At 38.1% G+C, this 25,440-nt stretch overlaps 1 protein-coding gene across 5 annotated transcripts; it reads right to left on the bottom strand.

Moving 5' to 3' along the window:
* Window positions 1-232: 232 nt before the first annotated feature.
* On the bottom strand, window positions 233-24,384 carry LOC136845155 (glucose-6-phosphatase catalytic subunit 1-like). Of its 5 annotated transcripts, XM_067115104.1 has the most exons (9): window positions 24,231-24,350; window positions 21,733-21,892; window positions 19,498-19,596; window positions 18,366-18,530; window positions 17,251-17,457; window positions 13,203-13,333; window positions 8,958-9,209; window positions 5,574-5,692; window positions 233-434 (listed from the first exon to the last, which is right to left on the bottom strand). In XM_067115104.1, the coding sequence occupies exons 3-9, from the start codon at window positions 19,587-19,589 to the stop codon at window positions 270-272; spliced, it is 1,131 nt and encodes a 376-aa protein (XP_066971205.1). In that variant the 5' UTR covers window positions 19,590-19,596; window positions 21,733-21,892; window positions 24,231-24,350; the 3' UTR covers window positions 233-269. The 5 variants fall into 5 exon arrangements, 2 of the variants coding, with proteins under 2 accessions (XP_066971205.1, XP_066971204.1); XR_010855088.1 differs by lacking the exon at window positions 21,733-21,892 and having other exon boundaries at window positions 233-1,175; window positions 1,208-5,692; window positions 24,231-24,384; XR_010855089.1 differs by lacking the exon at window positions 21,733-21,892 and having other exon boundaries at window positions 233-2,457; window positions 2,515-5,692; window positions 24,231-24,384.
* Between the last annotated feature and the right edge of the window lie 1,056 nt (window positions 24,385-25,440).

Raw genomic sequence — 25,440 nt, 5'->3', positions numbered from 1 at the left:
TATGGATGACTGCATGCATGATAAAGATGCCTGGGTCATCCATAGAACTGTACTACTGTGGCTAACTTAATTAACAAGTAAAAGTTGCATATTTTATCCTTTACTTTCTAAGTAGTCACTACCACTGATCAGTCAGTCCAGTGTAAGTTTAGATTTTTGCAGGGTGGTCTGAAAAAATTTCCTCATGGTACATCTATTTAGTTAAAGTGATAAGGTAGTAAGCAATAAAGGGTCAAGAAATCACTTTTAATAAATATCTTGTACAATGCCTAATTTCTTTTTGATAAATTTGGAGGATTCCTGTTTGCTAAGTTTGGTGGATAAACTGAAATGAGAAAATGAGGTACAATACAGACGACTAGGTATGGTAAGACTATGTTGATACCCAAAGACAGCGTCAGAAACAACACCATGTCATCAGTTGGGATATTAGCCTGCAATACAAAGTAAAATTAGTCATAATTTACTGAACATGCCATGGAGAAGTAATTTTGACAGTTGGCTTAAGTGTTTAACTTTATCCAGTAATAAGATTTCATATAATCATAATTCTTTAACATTTATTCTCTGGAAAAACTACAGTTTCTAATCTTGAATAATCAAACTATAATGGTGACACTATAATATAGTAAGTTCCAGGTAGGACAGAACTTACACAATCTCACTATTGTATTTTGTGAAAATTTGTGCTATGCTGCACATTTTTATGAAATTTTCAACAATTTGTACAATCAGCTAAAGAACTGAAATACTTTTCAGAAAAGCAATATATTTTGTTTTTCCCAGGCATCAAAACAGTGTGTCTATTCTATCATAAGTCTGAAATGCAAGGAAGTAAACATTTCACAGATTTCAGTATTTTTATATAAATGAGCACATAATCATATTAATTGAAAAAGATATGTGGTCCAGAAAATTGTGCTTGTTCTATGTACATTCCACCTATGAAGATTCCTCTAAGTATATTATATCTAAAATATATATATATATATAATATATATTAACCAGTGAAATAAAGCTTACAAAATTAAAGCAAAATTTTACAAGTCACTTTACAAACTACGAGAGTAAACTTTTTTTACAAACTACAGTGAGTGTAAACTCTTGGTAATATTCCTTGCAAAAGCCAGTGTCATCACTTATGTAACATCACACCAAATTTGTGTGTTTAAAGCCTTGTGTTACACCAAATTTGTGTGTTTAAAGCCTTGTATTTCTTGAATCTCTCAAATGCATTGCTTCTTGAATGTTGGCAATACTAGTTCAAATGACAACTTTTCCACTTTCTTGCAGGACTTCCACAAATTTGGGTTTTAATGTGATGGATAAGTACAGTGTTGTGAAGGACTTCCACTGCACTGTATGTCCTTGGGATATTTACCAGTAATAAAATCTAACATTTCACTGATAAGGGAAAACCTGGCATCTCACTCCAAACCCCTAGTCTCGGCAAATTTCCAAATTAGGTATTTTCAAAATATGAATTACATTCAGCAGGGGTGTCGTTACCAGAAAATTTCTCGAATGTACCAACAGCAACAGGCAAAGTAAATGGAATGAGACATTTTTTTAATTTTATTTTTCTGTTGGGTGGAATTATTGTAGCAGAAATCCTGTAATTAGAATCTGTGGAGAAGTTGCAGTATAAAAGGCCCACATTTGTACAACACGTGTTTAAGTATACATGAAAGTTCTTTGGTATGCAAGTAAATTTAAAATTATTTGATTTGAATTTTTCCTAGGATATAAGCCAATGCTTCCATAAAAGGAGTTACTTGCACAAGGTGTGCTTCGGCTGCCTTGACTCAAAACAAAATCCTAATGCCTAAATCTATGGCCTGACCTGAACTTGCGAAGTCCTCTTCTTCCACTGTAAATCAGCCTCTGCGGCCACTCTAGCATCCTTAATGGGGATAGATTGACTACCAGAGGGGGTGGTTGAGGTGAGCAAAAACCCTTGTAAGCTAAATCTCTGATGAAAGAATGTGAATGTGGTTTGGCACTTCCAAACTCCTAACTTCAGTACCTGTAGGAGAGAGTGGTTCTTCCTATATGCCACTGAAGAGGCAATGACTGTGATGTTATGAGCTTTTTATCTTTTCTAGAGACACTGCTGTTCCTATCGGAGTCGTAGGCTGTTGTGAAAGACCTCCCTCAGCCAGGAGATGGTGTTCTTATATGCATCCTTCTTTGCTCTGCCTATACTGACGAGCCTCTTGCACCTGGTTACCCTGTAGGGGCGGTACTGCACTGCAGGCATTACTTAAGGTTCTTTGCAACCCCTTTCATTCCTTTTACTGCATCTCTGTTCATATTCTCTTTATTCCAGCTGATTTCCACCCTCTCCTAACAATTGCTTCATGGTGCAACTGTGAGGTTTTCCTGTTACACCTTTAAAACCTTTTGACACTCATTTCATAGTGCAACTGTGAGGTTTTCCTGTTACACCTTTAAAACCTTTTGACACTCATTTCATAGTGCAACTGTGAGGTTTTCCTGTTACACCTTTAAAACCTTTTTATACTCAATTTCCCTTTCAGCACTGAATGACCTTATAGGTCCCAGTGCTTGGCCTTTGGCCTAAATTTTGTATTCCATTCTATTCCTCTTCCACACGGGTCTCAGTGGTGCTTTCCTCCTCACCAATTGGAAGACTTGTTAAAACTAGGGATGATGTTGGCAAGCCGAAGCAGAGCACCCTGAACTGGTACGTCAGGCCCTTGGTGACAAACTGGAGGTACTTCCTGGAGCTAGAGTGAATGGGGATCTGGAGGCAGGCATCCCACTGGCCCACTAAGATCATGCAGTCCCCCTTTTTTCTATCACTGGGTGCTACCCCCGATGCTTTCTCTAAAAGGAAGAGCCAACTGTACAATCTAGGGTTTTCCAACAATCTCCACTGCCCATTCTGTATCATCCCTTCTTTTTCTCTCTGGAGGGCTCTCTCCTTCAGTGAATCCAGCCTGTAGGACAGGAATGGGATGGTTTGGAGAGCCAAAGGGTAGCCTGTACCAAATGAAGAATTACTACTGTCCACTCCTCCACTTAGTATTGCTGCCACATTGTCTACCTGTTGACCAAGCATCTCTTATTTATGGGAGCTTGAGGTGGGGAGTCTGCATCTCTTCTTGATCCTCCTCTTTTCCCTGGTCTGTTTCTCCATCCAAGGGCAGGCCGAGATGACCGAAAGGCCTGTGGCCATGACCAAAAGGTCTGTATGACGACATCTGCACTGCTGGGGGCACTGCCAAAGGCCTGTTGTCTATATACTCTTGAAAGGAATGTCTTCTGCTGGAATTTCTCTGCTTTCTCAGCAGGGTGGCTCTACTGGGCACTGTCTTGGTTGGTGAAAAACATGAGAGGAAGAGGCCTAAGAGATTGGGGTGTCCTTTGACCTCTATAGCCTTCTGTAGCTTTACTGGGAATGGAAGTAGGCTGAGAAGTCCTGAAGTGGGCTGTTCTGCATAGATAGCCAACTCTCCTGCAAAATGTTCCTCTGCATGACATAGCATTTTCCTTGAAAGGTCTAAGTACATAGCATTTTCCTTGAAAGGTCTAAGTACATCCTGAGGGCAGGCCATCTCTCCAGCAGGATTGCATGCTTAATCACTGGCAACCTTGCCACCTGACTTCTCTTGAACCACAAGATGCTCTGGTGGTTCTGGCTAGTCCAAACCCTATGGCAGACGCCTCTGCACTGCTAAATTCCACCTGCTGCTGCTTGAATTGTTCGAGTGGAACATTATTCCCCAACCTGCAGATGGAGGAATCTACATTTCTTGGGATAGTGGTGGATTTGTCTGGCACATAATATCTGGTCTGACATGGAAACGGGAAGGGGAGCAACTTGTCTGACCTGGATGCAGCCAGGGAGTTCTCAGGTCCTGCCACTAAGTTACCTCTCTCCTCAGTCAGGCCTTGAACTAGGGGCAACAGAGGGAGACTGAAATGACCGCTTGACCTCTGGCACTGCCTCTGCTAACTGTTGCAGTGGGGGGGGGGGTCAGAGAAACCTAGGTGGAGGCAAATGTGGGTCACTAAGTCAAGGAACCCATGTTCCTCTTTGGGGGGCCTCCACATGGGCCATGTCTTCCTGTCCACTGTGGTCTGCTGGGATTCTATCCGAGTCTTTCCTCACATGGTCCGAAGAGGCTGATGAAGGTCTCTCTCTACTGGAGGAAGATGTCTGTCTTCAGCAGTTGCTATCCCACCTGGCCTCCAACCTCTCTGCAGCAATTGGTGGGGTAAAACTCCAGTAAGACCAGAGACAGAGAGGACCTCTTCTTACTCCAGAACACTTACAGTCACTGCAGAGCCATCCTGATGGGGAAACTCCTCCCCTTACATCCTGTACCCCTCAGAGAACAGGACCACCTCCTGGCAAAAACACTGTCCCATGATGCATTCCTGTCCTGATGTCTCTGGTCTGCTGGATCTGTCCCTACATTGCTAGCAAGACACTGGGGAGTTGACTGACGTGGAAATCAACAGACATCTTTACTTGACCCGACTCCAACATTGTTGCCAATTGACCTTGATATTTGGCAGTTTGTGAGATGACACCCACTAACATCTCGCCTCTTTTTGCCGGCTACAACGTTGCCGGGGATGGGGACGAGCCTTTTGGTGGAGACAAGTTCCAGTTTCCCAGGACTAAGATGGGATGTTGTGAATTTCCTGACACGGGTGGCTGTCCTAAATGACCTTGGGTGGCCAAATAGTTTAGCACGTGCTGAATCATCTCCCTCCCCAGAGGCTGAGCCACTCCTGCATGAAATGCAAACCAAATGCGGACTGACTGCTAAGGGGGCCATAAACTTGCTGCATGGTTTGTCCTTGCCTACATAACGCCTAACATCAGGCTTACATTCCTCCAATGTAGCCACTTTCACACTGGGGGCTAACACAGGATGCCCAACACCACAAGAGAGAGAGGTCACCCATGGCTCACTCACCACAGACAAAAGAAAAAACATAGAAAGGACTTCTGCCCCTGAAATAATAAACTAGACTGCACAACAAGTGCAATATATAGTTACTGGAAGGGAAATAATCACAATCAGCAAAGCAGTCAAGTTACACTTCGAAAAATTCACATATGTGGCACACACAAAGGCAAAAATTCAGCAATGAAAACAGGAGTCGAAGACAACCAGACACACCAGCGTCTGAGATCACATGGGAAGAAGGGGACTTCACAAGGTCAGGGCAGGCCATAAGCCTGGGCGTTAGATTTTGTTTTGAGTCGTGAAAGACAACGTGCGCCCTGCACAAGAAACTCCATTTATGACAGCATAGGTTTGTATTCCCATCAGAATGAACTGAATTTTGATAATTCATTCTCACGCACAAAGGAAAATTCATAGAGTACAATGATAAAGGATCCAAAAAAAAGGGGGGAGAGAATCAGGCTATTTTCAAGTACAGTATATAGATGTTTTGTTCGCTTTTCATCATTCCACAACCTCTTGTATCAAGCATTTAAACCAAATTAGCTAATCGATTCCAACTTTGGGTCATGTTTTATAATTAAGATCAAATGCATATAACCATAATATCCAAAACACCCTTACCTGAATTATGGAGGCCATTCTCCCAATAAGAATTCCTCCTTTAATGCCCAGAACAACACGAATAATATGTAGTGGACATTTTATGAGATGTGGATACTGTTCTGATGCTATTCCAAGTCCTGTAAAAGAATAAAGAATTACAGAACAAAACAATATGAGATTTCACACTTTCTTCTGCCCCTCACCCCTAGTAAAAACTATCAATGTACGGTATATTAATTATGAGGAAATGTGCAAATAATAACAGGCAAAATCATCTTTGATAATAATTTATTATTGCTAGCAGCCCATACTTGCATAACCTGATAAAGCAAAACAGCTGAGGTTTCAGCATACAGTACAGTACTAAAGATTATCTGCTGCATAGCTTGTTTCCAGGTATGCTACTTTGACTTACATTTTTACCTGATCTCTTTGTTTTCCCATCTGGCTATCCAAGAACTGTACTTCAACTTTTTCCTAATATAATTTCCAACCATTTAAAAAGGAATAATTCAGGCCAGCCATTAGTGAATTTCAGAATTAGATGTTGGTGGCCTGGTTAAACTACTTACATTGATGATAAGACTCTTATTTCCCAAATTTATTACTGCTTATAATACCTCGGTCACAAGAGAAATGTAAGGACAAACTGTGTGAGAAGGCTGTGGACCTTTGTAAAAAGTCTAGCTTACCCTTAGGGGATTCTGTTTTCTAAAGCCTGCACTGTGAGAGTTAAAGAGTCAGTGGTCTGGTTAAATTACCAGAATATATAATGCACCCTGATTTTGGGAAGCTTACCTTGGAAAAAATTAAAACGCCCTCTTTTCCTGTTCTTCACAATGGTCCCCAGTTAAAATGACTTTGCCCTTCGTAAATTATGCATTTTTCTGAATTACAGACTTGGCCGTTAACTAACTCGGTGAGAACCATAAAGCTAGTTTACCATCTCTTTTCTTTTATTGTTTTAACATTTATTTCTTATAATACAATTTTAAGCCTATTAAAGATATACCTTGTCATACAGATGGTACTGTTGTTTACGTATAAGGTATAGCATATTTATTACTGCATTAAAACACATCAGGGTTACCTGACCTTATGCAGTCAAACTAAAGTCTTTGTCTTTCTGACTAGCCTAAAAAAATCTTTCTTTTGCTATCTCACACCTCTATTACTGATGCTGCAATTTTAAGCCAATTAAAGACATATTAAAGCAATATTGCTATCTATATGATATGGTGCATGAATACTTACACTATCATTACACTGTTTCAAAACAAAATACTTCCAATTGTACCAAACTCACTCTCTCTCTCTCTCTCTCTCTCTCTCTCTCTCTCTCTCTCTCTCTCTCTCTCTCTCTCTCTCTCTCTCTCTCTCTCTCTCTCTACAGATGTTTTACAACAATAATATAAATCAAGTCAAATGTAAAGCACACTAGAATGATATGTGCACTTTAATGTAGACTACAAATGTTTAGTGTTGAAGTGTGTGTTGGAGGCAGGTTGAAGTTAGGTTAGCATTAAACCTTATTATTAAACATTTCTAAGAAAAAAAGGTGACTGGTTTATAAGACTACCTCAAACAATATTTACTGGTAACTGACAATGGCTACAGCAATGCAACACTCAGTAAAAACAGAATGACTGATGTATAATTATTATCCCTGTACAGGGCTGGTGCCATCAGTGCACTTCATGTGGTGCTCTGTAGGAATTACACAAGGTTCTTTGCAGTACCCCTTTGGTCCCTAACTGCAACCCTCTTCATTTCTTTTACTGTACTTCTGGTCATATTCTCTTTCCTCCATCTTACTGTCCATCCTTTCCTAATAATTTTTTCATGGTGCAACTGTGATGTTTTCCTCCTGTTGCACATTTAAAACCCTTTTATTCTCAATTTCCCTTTCAGTGCTGAATGACCTCATATGTCCTAGTGCTTGGTCTTTGGCCTGAATTTTATATTCTAATCCATTACTATTATGGTTTACGATTGTTGAAGCTACAAGATTATTACAGAGGTAATATATAAGAAACTTATGATTAGACACTTATATGAAGACAAGATGAGTGGTATTATTATTAACTTAGTTGTTGAAAACTGAAAAATATGGTGGTTTCTACTGTAATATAACTTTTTCCTCCCCAGACAAAACTTTTTGTATTTAATTTTTTATTTGATTGCACTATGTTTTTTCTTTTACAATATCTTTGTACAAGGAAACAGAATCTTCTAAACTGCAAAGAAATAGTGTTTGAGACCACAGCAGTCTAAGTGTGGAATTTGTTACTTGTTACCAAAGCCTATTGCTCCTGTACACTTAACACTCGCCTTATAAGGAACAGCTTGACTCTCCCTGACTTTATATGCTAGGAAATATGGTTTTTAATTAAATTTGAAACTCTATACAAATCAACTTTCATACATAGTGGTGTTTTGCTTAATGGCAAGACATCCACACTACAGGACAGAGGAAGCTGGTGTGGTTAAAAAGCAAAATAAAGAGATTCAGAAAATGAGATGAAGCACAAGGATTTAAAGGTGGGACTGGAAGAAAACCCAAAAGCCTACACTGTTGCCTATGAAGTAATAGTTAAGAGGATGGACAGCAAGACCAAAGAAAGGAAGGAGAAATGGGGTAAAGTAAATGGCTAAAAAGTGGATGAAGCTAAGGGCCACTTGAGGTGCAATGATGGCACTACCCCTCTGTGAGACACATAATAGAGAAAAGGAATTAAAATGCAAAGCACAAGCGAAAATACACAGCCCCTTAATAACATAAACTCGCTTGTTAACACTTGGGGAAAAGGCCAAGGAAAAGATTTGAGCAAATTAAAATATAAAAAAAAAGTAAGAAAACAACAGTGATAACTAGAGGTCAATGTCTCAAGCCTGTCACTCAGTTAACTAGACTCACAAAACCTACTCACACTTTAAGTATCCCTACATGAAAAATAGGAGGAAAACACTTTACACAAAAAGTATCCTGGCATAAGAAATATGAGACTGCAGGAACAAGGTACTTTTTCAAAAAGAAGTTGATTACCTAGGTAACTACCCCAGCCAAGAAAACTAACAGCCCACCCAAGGTGGTTTCATAGAAAAATCATTACAATGAAAGAAAAAACAACAGATATTGCCTAGGGAAAGCTGCCAGCTCAGCTGTTAACATCCTGTAGACATGAAAAAGTGAGGAAGGCAACTATTGGAAACCAAGTTTATGGTGCAAAGGGCTTCCACACTGTTTCATCTGTTAGACACAAGACTGCAGTATGTATGAACATTCCAAAACCATGAACATAGGCTGTATATTAATAATGGGTTTATGCACAACATTATCCATCTGTTTCATGCTCACAGAGTTAAGCATAGATAAATTCAGTAGTATAGCTTAACACTTACCTAAACCCAAAGCTGCTCCAGTGAATCTAACCATCAGGTAAAATGGCTGGGTATCAATCTTGACATTCTCAGGGTGGGTGCAGTGCCTCAGAGCTAATGGGATACTCCACAACGGATCGAGTCCTTGTGACATCAAGAACATATATGTCAAAACAGAAACAGCAAATAGCATATTGGCCATAACAATGGCTTTGAGCATATTCAGCCTCAAAAGCCACTGACTACTCCAAGCTAAGTGGCCCACCACCAAACCTAGCAAAAGGAAAAAGAAATCATAAATATTGACTCTATTCCTACGATTGAGTGATTTATGACTGAAACACACTGCGTCATTATCACTTGGACACAAAATCTTTTCAGTCAAGAATAGTGATGTATACTTTGCTTCTGTAATGATTATTGCAAATACAATTACACTGAAGTCTTCCAATAACAATTCCATGTCAATCACAAAGTTTTATAAAGTAAAATATTTTTTAGTGCTAAATATAAATAAATCTGTAAATGAACTATATTCTAACAGACAATTCAATACTGTGACCAACTCATTATCACACAGGAGTATTTACAAGAATTAAATATAAGCGATATGAAGAATTTTTTCTCATACGTGACAGCAGCCATGCAACCCAAAAATCATGGGCTACTATGATAATTAATATTTTAGGGATACACCATTCTGGATTACTCAACACTTCACTTACCTGAATGGGTAAATATGCAGTAGCTCAAATTTTGACCCCACAAATTTAAACATTCATTTTACCAACAAAACTTCCATCCATTTCATGACCCTAACAGCTTTCATGAGTTCCAGACATATCTTCTCTCCAGAAACTCACCTTGGTGCCATTAGGTTCCATTTTCTTTAATTCTATGGCTGCTCAGCTTCCTCTTCACCAAGTTGCTACTCGTAAAAATTAATGGTGTGGTGTGGGAACAAATGTGAGGTTTTAAATAACAAAAAAATTTTTATATACTGTACATACAGTAAACCCCCCGTATTCGCGTTCTCATGATTCGCGGACTCACACATTCACGGGTTTCTCTGTGGAACATATCTAGCCATTATTCGCGGAAAATTCGCCCATTCGCGGTATTTTTCACTGAGAAATATTCACTAATTACTGTGTTTTCTTATAATGTTCATGGATAAATGCACTTTTTGTGATAAAACTATTAAAATACTCAGGTATATGCATTTTTACAGGGTTTTTCTATGTTTAAACTATCAAAATGGGCAGTTCTAAGTGTTTTTAGAGGGGTTTTAAGTATTCGCAGATTTTAGCTATTTGCGGGGGGGTGTGGGACGCATCCCCCGCGAATATGGGGGGTTCACTGTACTTACTATCTTTACATGTGAGAAAGTTTACCTGCCACTCTTTGGTTCTCTCGAGGCTGGTTCTGACCAAATGACAAGTAAGAAAGTTTGCCAACAGGTAACCAGAAGGAACCAACTTTACTAAGACCATCTACCAGAAGTATTTTTTTTTTTTCTCTCTCTCAAATGGAGTGTCTTGGATTCCCACAGACATATGGATAGACTAATGTAAATTAATGGGTATTGTGTACAAAATGACATTTGCTTTAAAAATTTTTTTTTTCCAAGTAATTTATATTTATCCTAGGTATATAAACCAGAGCCTTTTATATGGGAGTATCCTTCAGCATGAGCTGGAAACAGTTCTTACACCTGGTGACAAGGTACAGTAGTTAACTGAAACAAAGTAGGGTGTTTGAGGTGTGAATTGTGATAAATGGCTCTGGTGTGAATACTTATGAAAAACACACATTACTTAAAAAATCTGTACGGAAATGCACACGTCACATTTTATATGGGCGACTCACTCCTTAGAGGAAAGATAATCTCTGTCAACTGACTGGAAGTGGAAAACCCACCTGGAAATGCCACGATCCTGGTCATGATAGTAAGCAATGGATGCAATGACTTCCATAACCTCCTGCTCAATCTGGCATACGGATGACAAAGTGGTAGGATCCTGGGCCAGAGTGAGTATAGAGCCTCACTCAAGTAAGGAAAGGTTTTGGGAACCATGTAATTCCACAGTATGAGAATATGCATTGGAAGGTAGCTATTTCTGGCGTATACAAACTGGTGGGTTCAGAATATTAACCTCTACTGCTCTTGGTCCAACCCAGTAGGTACTTCAACCTAGATGCTGCTCCACTAGGGTGAAGGGAAGGAGGGAGAGCCCAGTCACTCTTCATTTATACACCCAGACTTATACTAAGCAAAAGATTTGGGTGAGATACTTTTCTGTCTGAATGGAGCTGGGTGCCTATCCAACTTGTTGAGCAGCCGCCATAGGTCCCAAGGAGACAGTGTCCAGGGACTTGTTAGCAATGTCCCTTGGAAAGAACCAGGTTCCTCTGAAAGGCAAAGGACAGTCCCACACCCAACCTCAAAGGATCTTGCACAAGTAAAGTGACAGATATTTGTGCAAGTGGAGTCAAGAGCTTATTTGAAGACCTCATGAAGCCATAAAAAAAGGGTGTTCCTGGACACCACCACCTCATGCTTGCCAGTATCAATGAAAAGATTGTCAACATTCTGGGCAAAGATAAATTCTTTCTTTCCAGATAATATCTTATGGCTCACAACAGGCATAGAAGCATCTCTTCTGGGTCACCACCAATGAAGTCTTGGAGGGAGGGGATCGAAAAGCTATCAAATCTCTCATCAGGAACTGATGAGAGATTTGATTAACTTTGGAAAGAAGGAGAAAAAGAGAGAACAACATTCCCGAGTGCTGGGTACGATGAGAAGTGAAGTCTTGGAGGGATGGGATTAAAAAGTTATCAAACCTCTCATCAGGAACTGATGGGTTCTGAGTTTTCACCATGAACTTTGGAATAAGGGAGAAAGAGAGAGAGCTATATCCCTCCGAGTGCTGGACAAAGGCTAAAGCTAGCAAAAGAAGTCTTGAGTGTGAGCTCTCAGTGAGAGACTTCTCTCAAGGACTCATAAGGCACTCAGGTTAGGCTGCGAAGAGCAAGTCATACTCCGTTTCAGGCGAAGAAGCCCCTCAGGTAAACAAGACTGCTCAAAACTCCTCGTGAACATGGATAACTCTACCAAAGAGGAGAGACCCAAGCTCTTCAGTCAAAATACCTGGCTAAAGGTTGAACGATATCCTTTCACCGCAGAGACAGAGAGGTATTGCTCTCAGCAAAGGTAAACTAAGAACTCTTCAATCTGCTGAACAGATGCTCCCACTGGATACCTTCTATGACACCAGTCTCAGAAGATGACCACATTTGACCCAATCAGTCCAGCAAGAAAAGCCTCTCTCTTGAAGGATACACAGGATTTGGTATGGGAGAATCAAACACTAGGAGCATTCTACTTAGCCATTTGGCAAACAGAATGAGTACCGGCGTACCCAAGGGGTTGACGATCCTCTCTGCTATTCAGGGGTGTACGGACCACTCTGCCCCTACAACCTGGCCAAGGAGACTGAGTTGTCTGCAGAACACACCTGGTTGACAAGTAGATGGTGTGGCAAACCAGCAGCCACTCGTACATCTGCACTGCTAACTGACAGGGAGGAAGAGAAACCATCCCTCCTTGCTTGCTGGCATACACCACTATCGTGGTGCTGTCACTCATTCACATTACCGAGCATCCCATCAACTATTACTAGAATGACTGCAGGGCGGACAATGCTGCTTGCATTTCCAGTATGTTGATATGCAGATGAAGTATGTCCTGTGTACAAACATTTTAAACAGGTCCATTTCAGGAGGTGGAAAGTTCAATGGAAATCCCACCAAGAGGTTCCCGTTGTCCAGCTACCAAGCAAGATCCTTGCAAACAAGGTCTCTCCCATACCTAAACAACACTCCTGTGCTTGCTGCAACAACCAATTTTGGCATAAAGTTACAAGTAAAAGTATCAGTTCTGAAAGTAATTTGTACTTTTCAATATTATTGCACCAGAATAATAATAAACACAAACATGGTGCTGATACTCCCAAATTTATTGCCAATTACTTCCAAGAGATTACAAAATTAATTAACATCACATACTTCTGATCAGTAAGAAACGCATACATAACATATGCTAAGTAAGGATTTGTAATATCAAACATTATATTAACTGCTTGCAACATGCAATGAATTACTCTGCCACTAAGGCACATGAAAATTAAGGACACAGGAATGAGTTTAAAATACATCCAAGACACTTCATGCTACATCAGTTTTGTACAGTTTTCCACTTACCCACAACTATGCCAAAAACACACTGATGAATAAAGTGGGCTTGAATGTAGAGTCGAGAAATGAATATGACTCCAATCCACAATGCATAAGCAGAATACAGCAAAACTGTCAAAACAATCTTCATAGATTTGCTGAAACAAATATGGTATCTTTACAACACTGAGAAACAATGACAAGGATGAATACAATACAGCATTCAACAATATAACACACTAACTAAAAGAATAGCAAGAGGTCTACTATAAATATCTGCTAAATTTCTTCACTCTAAGTAACCAGAAATGCGAAGAATAATACATTTGGAAAAATCTAGAGCAAATGACTGACATGCTGTCCTTGAATGTTTCCAGCCTTCAAAAGCAAATTGTGCACCAAAGGTATTTTCCTATTCAAAATGCATTAATAAGAGAAAATAGATTCTAAAATCTGCAATAAATTACATATAAATTTCAAATAAACAGTGTGCTTAAAACAAAGACTGGAAATATTGCCATCTGATTTGATTAATACTGTACTCCAAACAGCTATAAAATTGAGTCAACCTACAATTTGCACATGACTGGTCTAAAGGATTTGTATCTAAATGGGTTAAAATACTACGAAGAAAAAACCTAACACTACCTCACAAGACAATAATTACAACTATTATCTTTGATAAATCAAAAGAAAAACTTAACTGAATTTTACGTGGTACATAAGTTTTACAACAGTTCACTCACTAGTTAAAAATGTATTGTAATGTAAATAATTTTCATGTGTCAACCACACATATTACTGCTTGAACAGCATCTTTATTGAAAGTACCGTATAGGTCCAGAGTTAACCGGGAGTCAAGGGAGCCACAGTGAAAGCACTACACTGGACTATATGAAATTTGCTTTCTGCTTGATGCAAACACTTTGAACCATAAACTGGTAGGGTTTTTACTTATTGAAATATAACCACTTCTAAAGCACCATTTATAGTTATTAAGGTCTTAACATCACAAATGAGTATGACTAAGGTGAGTAAAGAGTCAACTCTTGAGAAAAATATAATCGTAGATTTATGAAAAGTGACCTAAACCGCTGAAGTGAGCTGTAAGTTGGGTAAGAATGAATCTTAGCATCTCCTTATTAGAGAACAGAGAGGAACAAATTTGTGGAAGTGTTAGTATCAACCCTACAATGACAAGTATGGTCTCTAAGGTTAGTGATTTAAAGTACTTGCAAAGACTTAGCTTTATGTGTGTGAGTAGAGGATATATAAAAAACCATACCCATGCCGATGGCAAAATTGTATGTCAAAATGTATTCGCCTCAATGAACACTACAGTGTGGGAATTGAGGAGAGAAGAAGAGGTGTGGGTATTGAGGAGAGAAGAGGTGTGGGAATTGAGGAGAGAAGAAGAGGTTAAAATGCAGCTAAGGGATGCCTAGCCTGGCTAGTTATGGTAAGTATTACTACCTGAAGACCTGAAAGATCATGAGAGAATAAGCATCAGCTCATACTGCATTCCAGTAAGAGTTCCAAACAGGATTTTGTATCATAACAACCCCCACCAATCATGTATATGCCTGACATTTGTGTCCAAAATGTTCCTAAAGTTCTACAGTCTTTTGCCTGACATACAGAAGTAAGGTAGTTTTCACTTAATTGTGTTATTCTTCCTGTATATTCTAGTCAAGTATTGGATTTGTATACCAGTTATATCTGTTGCTGCCTCTATTACTTAATTCTGTGCGACCAGTGAGATGTATTAATCCCATTCCTAAAAAAATTTTTTGTATAATAGTGTTAAGTTTATTTTTGTATTTTCTGTATGCTAGCATATTTTTGTGCACTGTGATTACTGTGGTGAGTTTTGTGACGGCACAGTGAGAGATTAAATGCATAAAGTGATGAGAAATATGTATAAACACAAGTTCTTAAGTAAAAGCAAATCTAGCATCTGTAATATTGCAGGCCAACATTAGTTTTAAATGGTAGAATAGGGTACTAGTGCCCTATTCTAGAAGGAAAGGAGGTGGTATAAGAGCCATAGAATAGTACACAGCCAAGACATTCAGCTGTGTTAATCATATCAAACAAAGGAGTCTAAATAAAAAATTCATGATGCTAGAATTTTCTTGGTTCTTTCCTAGTATTTCCCCCCTATTACATTACAAAAAAGTGTAAAATCATCAGTGTAGATTAAAAGATTAACCTGGTTGGGAATAGCAACTGACAAAAACAGGAACTTTATGCCATAGTTGCAACTATATGACCTACAAGTCTGGCACCTGCTCAAATTCCCTGTTCATGAAACTGGAGATCCTATATAAAACACCCCAAGCCCTTAAGCAAAAGGCACTGCTCAAGTTGTGTTGAGAGCCTATGAATGATTTAACAAAAGGACAATAAAATAATTCAATATCTACTCGAGACTGTCAGTGTTATAAAGGTAAACTTCAACCCTAATGAATAATAGCCTTCAAAAACTCCTGTCCATCTTCTGGCTGCTAAGAGTTACAAGTGGTAGATCAGTCTGATAACAATCACCAACGAAACATCATTATTATCAATGTTAAGTAAGATCACTGATTCACATTTTTAGTTTCTCATTTGGGTTTCCCCTACAGGATTTGTTTTTAAGGTGAAAAACTGATTCATAGTCAATGGCAGAAAATAAAGCAGCCGGGGCAGAAGGATACTGCAAAGAATCTTTAGTACCATCTACACAGTACTGTGTGAGGCACACTATGCATAGACCCACATAATGGGAATAACTACACTAACAATACTTCCCATATTCATACTCAAAATTACCAAAATTACCCTCTGGCAGGTATATATTTGTTTGTGCTTATTCTTTAGTCTCTCTGATATCATGTTTCCCTGAGAGAGACAACATTAGAAAAACAGTTCTGAGCACAAGGCACCGGTATCATCACCTCTAGATATATAAAAATTACGAACAATAACCAGCTTTCTGCTAATATTAGATCACAGCAGAAAATGGTGATGATGGTTATCATTATCACTGAACAGTTTAAAAGAACACAGAGTCACATTACCAGACTCTGACAGGGTTTGTCAAAAAGTTTAGTCCTTAAACGAGACTTGAAAATATAAGAACAAATTAAAGAGTAGGAAGAGATCAAAGAAATCATTAAAAGTTGAAAGCAGAAGGCAATTCAGCTTGGGCAGATGGGATGCTGCAAATAACATTTAGTACAGACTACAGTCCCACACAAGGTGTAATGTAAGCAGTAACCCCAAGGGGTGAAGCTGAAGGTACAGTACCATCTAATTTAAATTTGTTATCAGCACTTAGCCAATTATGAAATGGATTAAACCTGAAATATAGCCTAATTAACGATGCCTTGATTTTGAGTTCAACCGCAAACACTGCTGGCTACAGCACTTACGAACATGTTCCAGGTCTGCATTAAGACTAGTCGCTACTTCTTTGCATACTATGCTATCTTGTTTACAAACTCAACAACTTTGTACTATCAACAAAACACACACAAAAACAGTTCCGAAATATCATCCTTCAATGGTTTGTATACCCTTATCAATTCTTCCGTTGGTCACTTCAACTAGTTAAGGTCAAACAAAAAGATATTACTAACATTGGTTAGACGTATAATTTGTAAGTCATTTATAGCTAACTAAATCATAGGCAGCAATAATACTAGCACTTCTAGAACTGTATCCACTGCCAAGCTTTGGTTCTGTCTAGCAACTGTATTTTAACATCACAGTTAGGTAGTATTGCATATTTTCTTTGTATAATAAGGGTTTGTACCTGTGGACAGATTTACTGAACAGCAGTATCTTCTTACCAAGCATATATGGGCAAAAATTATAATAGTTTTACTTTCCTTTGCATGCACAATTGGGAAAACAAACACTGTATGTCCTGAGCACAACAAACAGCAGCATTACAGATAGGCAATACAGCTAAATGTAAGATAACCTTTGCTTCATAAAGTATCTAAATGATTAGAAGTACACAAAGAATTTGGATATAGTTAGAGGCAATGGAAAAGAAACAAGATAACAGTAAAATACCAAGCCTTACTTCAGTCTTCTGGTGTCCCATATAAATAGAGATATTATTCCTTTTACAACAACAAAGAAAAAGGCAGTATTCATCATTAGATGACCAGATGGCATCCCAGGACCGGCTTCACAAGTGTTTGCAAACTGCCTTAGTTTTGGACGGGTTTCATCACTATATAAGTACGTTTCACCAACCCACCAGTAGGGACGGTCACCCTTGAAAGCCCTGAAGTAAATGTAACGGTTTTATGTCACAAAAATACTTACTAGCCTTACTAATATTAATAATAAACAGTATTAATAAAACCAGTGAATCTTTACATAAACTGATGTAAAAGTAACTAAAAAGATTACAATAAAAACTTACAGACCTTTCTGCAGTTTACTTACAACTTTACACGCTTCAGTTTACTGACAATCAGGTAACATGATGTTCTGACATTCAACAGCTAAGTTTCAGTATTTCATGTTTCTCATCTTTCTGAAGCTTGATTAAACTGTTTTATCAAGGTCAATAACATCTGATACAAGATTCAGATATTTTGAAAATGGTTGACAGAAATATGGCACTGTAATGTGACAGATTGAGAAACATGTTTGTGTTATATTACAGCAGTGTCTTTCACAAACTGGAAAATCATAAGATAGAAAAAAGGATAATTTGTTCTACTCTAAGTTCCAGTAATAACTTATATGTCACTATTGTAAAGCAGTTTAATATACAGTACAAGTGTTGGAAACTACTGTACTGCTGTTGAGAACATACACATCCACAATTCCCTGCCACTGACTATTCGCCTAAGAAAACATAATTTCTTTCAGATCAAAATGTCTCTTTCCTGAAGAGCCTGATGTCAAATTACCAAGTAGGTCAAATCACAAAAAACATTCTCAATTGACTTAAAACTACTAAGTAATTGATAAACGAACTCTAGGGCAAAAAAGTGGTAGTCACAAAACTAAATTTGGCTTTCTGTTCATTTTTCCATAACTGTGACACACAAGCAATTTAAATACTAACAAAAAGATTGAATTATAAGAGAATATCCAGATATCTTTTTTCAACAGGTATACATCAAAAGCAATATACTGTAAGTAATAATTTTCAAAAAGTACTTTCATCTTAAGACATACCATTTTAGGATCAAATTCGACCATTCAACCAAAATAGCTGCCCATAATGCACGAGCTCCAAGTTCAATTTTCAGACCAGCAATAATAGGGAAGAAGAAAGTGAAGACCTCTCGATTATCCCCAAGCACAGATGCTTGCACAACAAAGGATTCCCGTGGTTGCAATCTGGAATGACAAATAATGCATACAGTAATCTTACAGATACAGTAAATAATTTTTGTCTTAAAAAACAAAAAGGGTATGAATGATAAAATATTGAGAAAAAATTGTTGGATACTGGAGCTAGGGAGACATTGAAAAGGACCCATAGTGCTGTCTACAGTAAACTTTGGAATGTACACTGTAGTAAGTAACCTCTACTGGGACAAATTTTAAGTTAAATATAAGCAATACAATTACCTATCTACCTGAAAATTTCAACTGAGCAATTCACAACTATATAAAAAAATGGAAGTAAAAATAAACAACCATTATTTTATTACTAATGAAGTGACAATTCCAAAAAAAAAAAACCCACAAAGAGACAATAACATTAATGAATAACAGAAAAGACTAATGAGAAGTTGAATACACAAGGTCAAGTAAAGAGCTACATCAACCAGACCAGTAAAAATATACTATAATATACTAGAGGAGATAAAAGAGCCTATCCCTGATGGAGATGTCTGATCCAACTTCTATTTACTGTTTCACCTCATTTTACACTCAAATCTCCTCTTCATGACTTACATAGAATAATGTTAGAGCAATCACCATAAAATAATGTTAGAGCAATCACATGTGGTTCTTTAGAAGCTGAAAATAAACATACACGAATGATATTATTTTAAACTACAGGTGGTAAACAACTGAGCTTCAGTGAATCACATTAGCTTCAGATATTGATGGATATTGACCATCATCTCCTAGAAAAAGACTATAGTTTTTTCCAAATGCAAATGCAGTGCTACTTATATCCTTCAATTAAGCTTCATAAATGAATCGGTACACTCGACAGATTATTAGCTGACAGCTAACAGTATCATACATGACATTCTTGTGAAAGTGATTTCCCAAAGCTCAAATACAGCAAGTAAAAAAAAAGTGAACCAATTAGAACTTTGGCCACATAAGGTATGTTTTTCTTCCTTACTTGTCCTGCAAAAAGGATATTGTTTCAATGCTCTGCAGGTTCCACTGGTCTGCAATACTTATTTCTTCTATCAGATCTTCTGAGTTCTCCATTGTTTACCTGAAAAACAATTTTAAAATCATTAAAGGATATGAGAAAAGTATACACTGTACATTGTAAGTAGACTTGATGCATGTGACAATTAAAATATAAGTACTATTCAATTCGTACACTACATGCAATGCCTACATTCCGTGATACAATATCCAAGAGATAAAGTACATGTTTTCAACACACCCTGTTGCTCCCAGCTTAATATGCATGTATTGTAGTTAGTGCATGTGCATCTACATGTAGATGCTTGCATAACATGGGAAAATTTAAAAAATGTAAAATGTGTAAATATAAAGCAAAGATCAATCAATTAAAATTAAACTAGCCTCATATACATGATTTGATGGGTCCTTCTCTGTATTGTAAACTTATATGTGACACAAAAACCAGCAATTTCCATAAAAAAACATGTTCCAAGGCGAGGGACTGACGTAAGGCATTCTCCTGCCTTCTGCTGACTTCTCCATCATGGAAGGCATACTGTACAATACCAGAAGATGGTTGTCACAATTATCCAGCACAGCTATCACCTCTGCCGACAAGGCCAGATTTTACAATAGCCGTGGATGATAAGGTGGAAATGAGGTTGGTACAGACAAGGGGAGAGATGCAACTGTTCCAAAGGACTGAAACCACCAGGGATATGGCCCCTGTCACTGCCATTTTACATATTAGCAAGACAGGTGAGTCACCATTTGTTACTGGTTCTCAAAACAGGTTTCAACCAAGAGTGGCCCATCTTTGCTGAATGGGTTGGTGTCATTGTTAGGGGGAAGGGCTGCCATTATTCCTAACACCAATGCCCTTTTTAGACATCACCTTATGCTCATTTGAGGAAATCCTACAAAATTCAGTCTGCCAGTGTGCTCTACCACACAGGCCACCTCTACCAACTTCATGGCCTCTGCTACACTAGAAGTAAAAAAAATCCTCCAGGGGAGGGCCATTCACCAGTCTGCAAATTGATAAGTCTACCTGCAGGGGGGGAGGTCTTGGCATCCTCAGCAGTACAGTATCTTTAATGACATGTAAAAGGAGGAAAAGAAAGCTTGGAGGAACAGCTAAAGCCTAGATGGTACCAAAGATCAAGGAGTTCACTGCCTCCAATGTACCCAGAACAAAAGTGTTGCCTCAGGAGTGAGCACTAGGATATGCATAATGGACAACACTGTGTGTTGAGGGGTTGCCCAAATCACCACCCACAGACCAACATGATTTCTTAACACACAAATGATCTCTCAGATGTGCCTTTCCAATTAACCCACCTGGGCTACAAAGGCAAAGGACCCTCAGACTCTAGTGGATCCCCTCCAGACTGAGAACCCCCAATCTCAGAGGAAGGAAGAGCACATCAGCCCAACCATGATGCTGAATGTCTGTAACACAGAGGCACAAGCAACAAACCCTGATCTAAAGATAAGCAGAAGACTAGTCACTGTCAAGAACTTTGTCTCCTGGCCTAGAGTCAGCACCAGACCTATCAAAAGTAGTAATGAACACAGGGAAACAGTCACTAGCACTACTGAGCCCATACTGGCTAGTAATCAACCCAACTCCTGCTAAACAACTTGTACAACTCTTTCTCTACAGCAGAAAACAAAGTTGAAGCAGATCATTCAGCACAAGGATACAGCAACACCAGCAGTGGGTTCCATTGCCAAAGTGTGGACCCAAACAGCACAAATAGCATTAGAGGAGCTTCAGGAAGGCAGCAGAGGTCAGTTACCCGCATTTGACCAAGGGATGGCCACAAAGCCTTCAGGAATCCCATAAACCTGATGGAATCGCAGGTTTGGGCTTGTACTGTATACAGTACTAGGTAAAATACAAATTTTAAAAATGTGTGATCTGTTATAAAGGAATAGTACCAACAATGGTCTTCTAGCAAGGAAACAATGACTTGTAATTTTTACGACATGGTGCGTGGAATCTCACTAGTTTAGGAAAATCACAGAAAATGCAATTTAGCTCCTACAAGGGGTAACGCAAGTCAGAAGGCAGCTAAGATCTGGTCAATTTAAATGATGGGTTCAGATGATAGCTCAACTGCTGCCCCCTGACTCCCCTTTTTAAAGACAGAAAGTGGAGGGATTCGCACTTGAGCCAAAGATTCAAGATAAGATGCTCAATTTTGTAGCTCACCCGCATTTAGGCGTAGTCCAGCATGTATTCAGCTTAGCTGCTGCCTCACAAAGGAAGGAGGCGGCAAGAAGAAGGATGAGAGAAAGTCAGTTAGCGTGCACAGTCCACCCTCACTATATCACAGTTCAGCATTCGCAGCTTCAGTTAATGGCGGATTTTTCTGTGGAATGTATCTCCAAACATAACGCAGAAAATTCACTAATTTGTGGATTTTTTTGTAGAGCAATATTCACTAATTGCTGTATTTTCATGTTATTTCTGTGACTTAATAAATTTTTTATAACAAAAGATTTACTAATTTTCAAATATTAATGTAAACAGCAAAATATCAATGAAATGTATTTTTTCCAATGCATATCTAAATATTTGGGTACAGTGCTTACCTCAACTTTTGAACTTCCAATGTTTCCCCTCCCGTAAAAAGAAAACAGGGCAGCCTGAATAATGTAAGAGAAAATGGTTGTGCCTAAATATAGGGGGAACTTGATTAGTTTTCACATGTAGGCTCTGTAAGACATATATTTTTCAGGGTAATGTAAGATGACTTTGAAATGATATTAACCCCTTCTTTACCGACAATTTGTTTGGGGGTACAGGGAGTACCACCATTCAAGACCAGGTACATGAGGGTGGTACGCACATACTACCAACCTTCCTATTTTCAGCATCAGATCTCTTATGATTTTGTAAATTCGGTTTGAAGGGTTTGGAGCAAAACAAACAGTATCGGCACTGCCCGGCATATGATGAATCAAAACAAACATTATTGCTGGCTATAGATTCAGACATTTGGATATATACTGTGTATACATACATGCACACATACATATAGTCTCTCTCTCAAACAGGTGATAAAAAAATTTTTATACAGTATTTGGAAACAAGTGCAATCTCTTTCTGGAATAGATGAAAAAGTGTTACATGGCAACACTTACTATATTCATGAGTGGCGAGTGGAAGGGAATGTCATTTCCATTTTTACTTCTCAACAATATAGATGGGTATCTAGTAGGCTCTGGACACAATTGGGTAAATCTTTCTCTCTCTCTCCTTCCTTGTTGATTCACGTTGGTTGATAAATCTGTGGTTGTGTTTCCACCACTCTCTTCCCCTTTTATATAAAATATAATTTATGCTGTACGCACGTTTAAGTGCAAAATGGGTGCCGTGCTTAGTACCAGCCCCTTGGGGATGTACATAAAAAACATAAATGTGTACATGTATATATATATACATTACAAAAACACATACACACAAAGACTACATAGCCTATATCACATACATGTATACAGAGTATATATGCATGCACACACACATATATATTCATACAGACATATCTCAACTCATATCAGACATTATTTGAGACTCGCAGATATGTATTTCATTACCGAGAAATTCAGTTTGGTAGCGAACGCAATGTTTACATTTTGTTAAGCTTCTCGGTAAAGAAGAGGTTGGGTTAAGTTAAATCGATCCCTGCATTTTGCTTGTTTTAAGTTTTTTCCCATCCCAAAAACCTCACTATCATACCGTGGTCCCCTGCATTGTAGGATATAGCCTAAAGATGGGGTCCACTTATTTGCTAAAAAAACAAATCTCAGAAACATTCACTTAACACATTAAAACCTAAGAAAAATAAACTGTAAGGTCCCAAATGCAAGAATGGTTAAAAGTGAAATTTGCCATTCTCATTAAATTAACCAGCCTGTTGGTCTTCCCATGGGTATTTCTAAGTAATAGCTCCGCACAGACTGCGAATACGAGAGACATTGGGGAGCCGTATGTTCAAGAAGGAAGTCTGTTATAAAAGGAACCATACTAACCTATCGTACCCTACCTAACCTAACCTAATAGGCCATGTTACTTAGCTGGGGGGGGAGGGCACCTGGACCCCCCAGTGAAGTTAACTCCACTTTTCACTAAAAGTTCTGCTATAACGCTACGCATGAGCGACAGCAAAAATATAATCAATTTTGAGGTTAATTGCAGGTTAATTACAGTCGACCGACAAAAAACAGCCTAAGGCTAAATTCTTGATAAGCAACCAAAATACTATAGAAAAAGACAATTTCCAGGGCAATACCTGACACAGAGCTAATACTTAGTTCCACCTTACCATGATTCATTTCGACTCGAATGCATGTGACATGGCTGTGCCATGGTGCATCCATGTTTCTTCCCAAGTCTGGCGTTCTAGTGACTTTTCATTGGGTGTGTGACTTGGTTTCTGAAGCTGTAGGCCTACAGCATAGGCCTTAGGCTAATGTTGTTAATGACTTTTTATAGTTTTGTTTATTGAAGGGACTACTAACATGGCTAACACTTATTTAATACGTGAAATCCCTGATAACATGACACGGAATCGCCTCGGTCACCAGAGTCTTAAAATAGAAGCCGGTGACTTGATTTCACTTAGGTTACGTATAAAATATAATTAAACAACAAAGCTGACATGCATATAACAATGATCTACCGAATTTACACATATATCTACTTACTTAAACGGGCCAAGCCGATATCAATTGAAAAGTTCTACACCAAGAATTCGTCAAACAGTACAAAATTGACAGTACATAGACCTGTCGTCTCCGCGGTACTTAAGCACCAACAATGTAAACAAATGTCTTCTTCTTCCAGAAAACTTACGAACACTCTTGGCATCTTTCTGAGTTTCTTTTTAGGAATCGAAGGTGCAAGGAAGAAGACATAGGCTACCACATTCCGGAGGATTTGAAATGTAGGCACTAGAAGGAGGATTACAACTCAATACATCCTGCTTTTCACCATGAATTACGAAGAGGAGATACCAATGAAACCTGATGAATAGGTTCCACATACGGTCCTAATAAAATAATGCAAGCACATTTTAATTACGTTCTTCATTCACCTCACATTGATTTCTTCCTATTTGTTTGAATGATATACATATCGGTAAAGCAGTCTGTGAGTGTGTATACACATTTTAAGGATAATGTATTGACACTGGAAATAATAATCACTTTTTCGCTTCGACTTTCCTAGTAACAGTAAATATATTCAATATAAACTTCGCATTAGGTTTTTATGCTTAGAATGAGTGTTATCGGTATATCTTTTTATCTAATATAGTTAAAGGGAAAAAGAATCTTGACTTGGTTTTTCGTATATTCAACTAAAGGCAAAGTATAGGGTATAATTTCATTCAGACTTTGTTTTTCGTATATTCAACTAAAGGCAAAGTATAGGATATAATTTCATTCAGACTTTGTTTTTCGTATATTCAACTAAAGGCAAAGTATAGGATATAATTTCATTCAGACTTTGTTTTTCGTATATTCAACTAAAGGCAAAGTATAGGATATAATTTCATTCAGACTTTGTTTTTCGTATATTCAACTAAAGGCAAAGTATAGGATATAATTTCATTCAGACTTTGTTTTTCGTATATTCAACTAAAGGCAAAGTATAGGGTATAATTTCATTCAGACTTTGTTTTTCGTATATTCAACCAACAGCAAAATTTAGGTTGCCCTTCCACTCTCAGTTTGGTCTCTATCGTGAGGTTGAAAAGGTACAGGTAACTCCTGATAGTGTCAATCAGTCAATGAATCAGGTGAGGTGGATTCTGAATATATATATATATATATATATATATATATATATATATATATATATATATATATATATATATATATATATATATATATATATATATTAACCACAGTGCCC

Source organism: Macrobrachium rosenbergii, chromosome 13 (genome assembly GCF_040412425.1).
Source record: "Macrobrachium rosenbergii isolate ZJJX-2024 chromosome 13, ASM4041242v1, whole genome shotgun sequence".
Lineage (NCBI taxonomy): Eukaryota > Metazoa > Arthropoda > Malacostraca > Decapoda > Palaemonidae > Macrobrachium > Macrobrachium rosenbergii.
The sequence above is the reverse complement of the archived record's forward strand: the minus strand, read 5'-3'. Positions and strand labels throughout refer to the sequence as shown.

Excerpts from the sequence above, each read along its gene's own strand:
- LOC136845155 (XM_067115103.1), bottom strand. The coding sequence starts at position 19,589 with ATGGAGAACTCAGAAGATCTGATAGAAGAAATAAGTATTGCAGACCAG. Across the intron at positions 18,531-19,497 it reads ATATCCTTTTTGCAGGACAA|ATTGCAACCACGGGAATCCT; the intron begins GTAAGGAAGAAA and ends TTGTCATTCCAG. Across the intron at positions 5,693-8,957 it reads TGGAGCAGCTTTGGGTTTAG|GACTTGGAATAGCATCAGAA; the intron begins GTAAGTGTTAAG and ends ATTCTTTTACAG.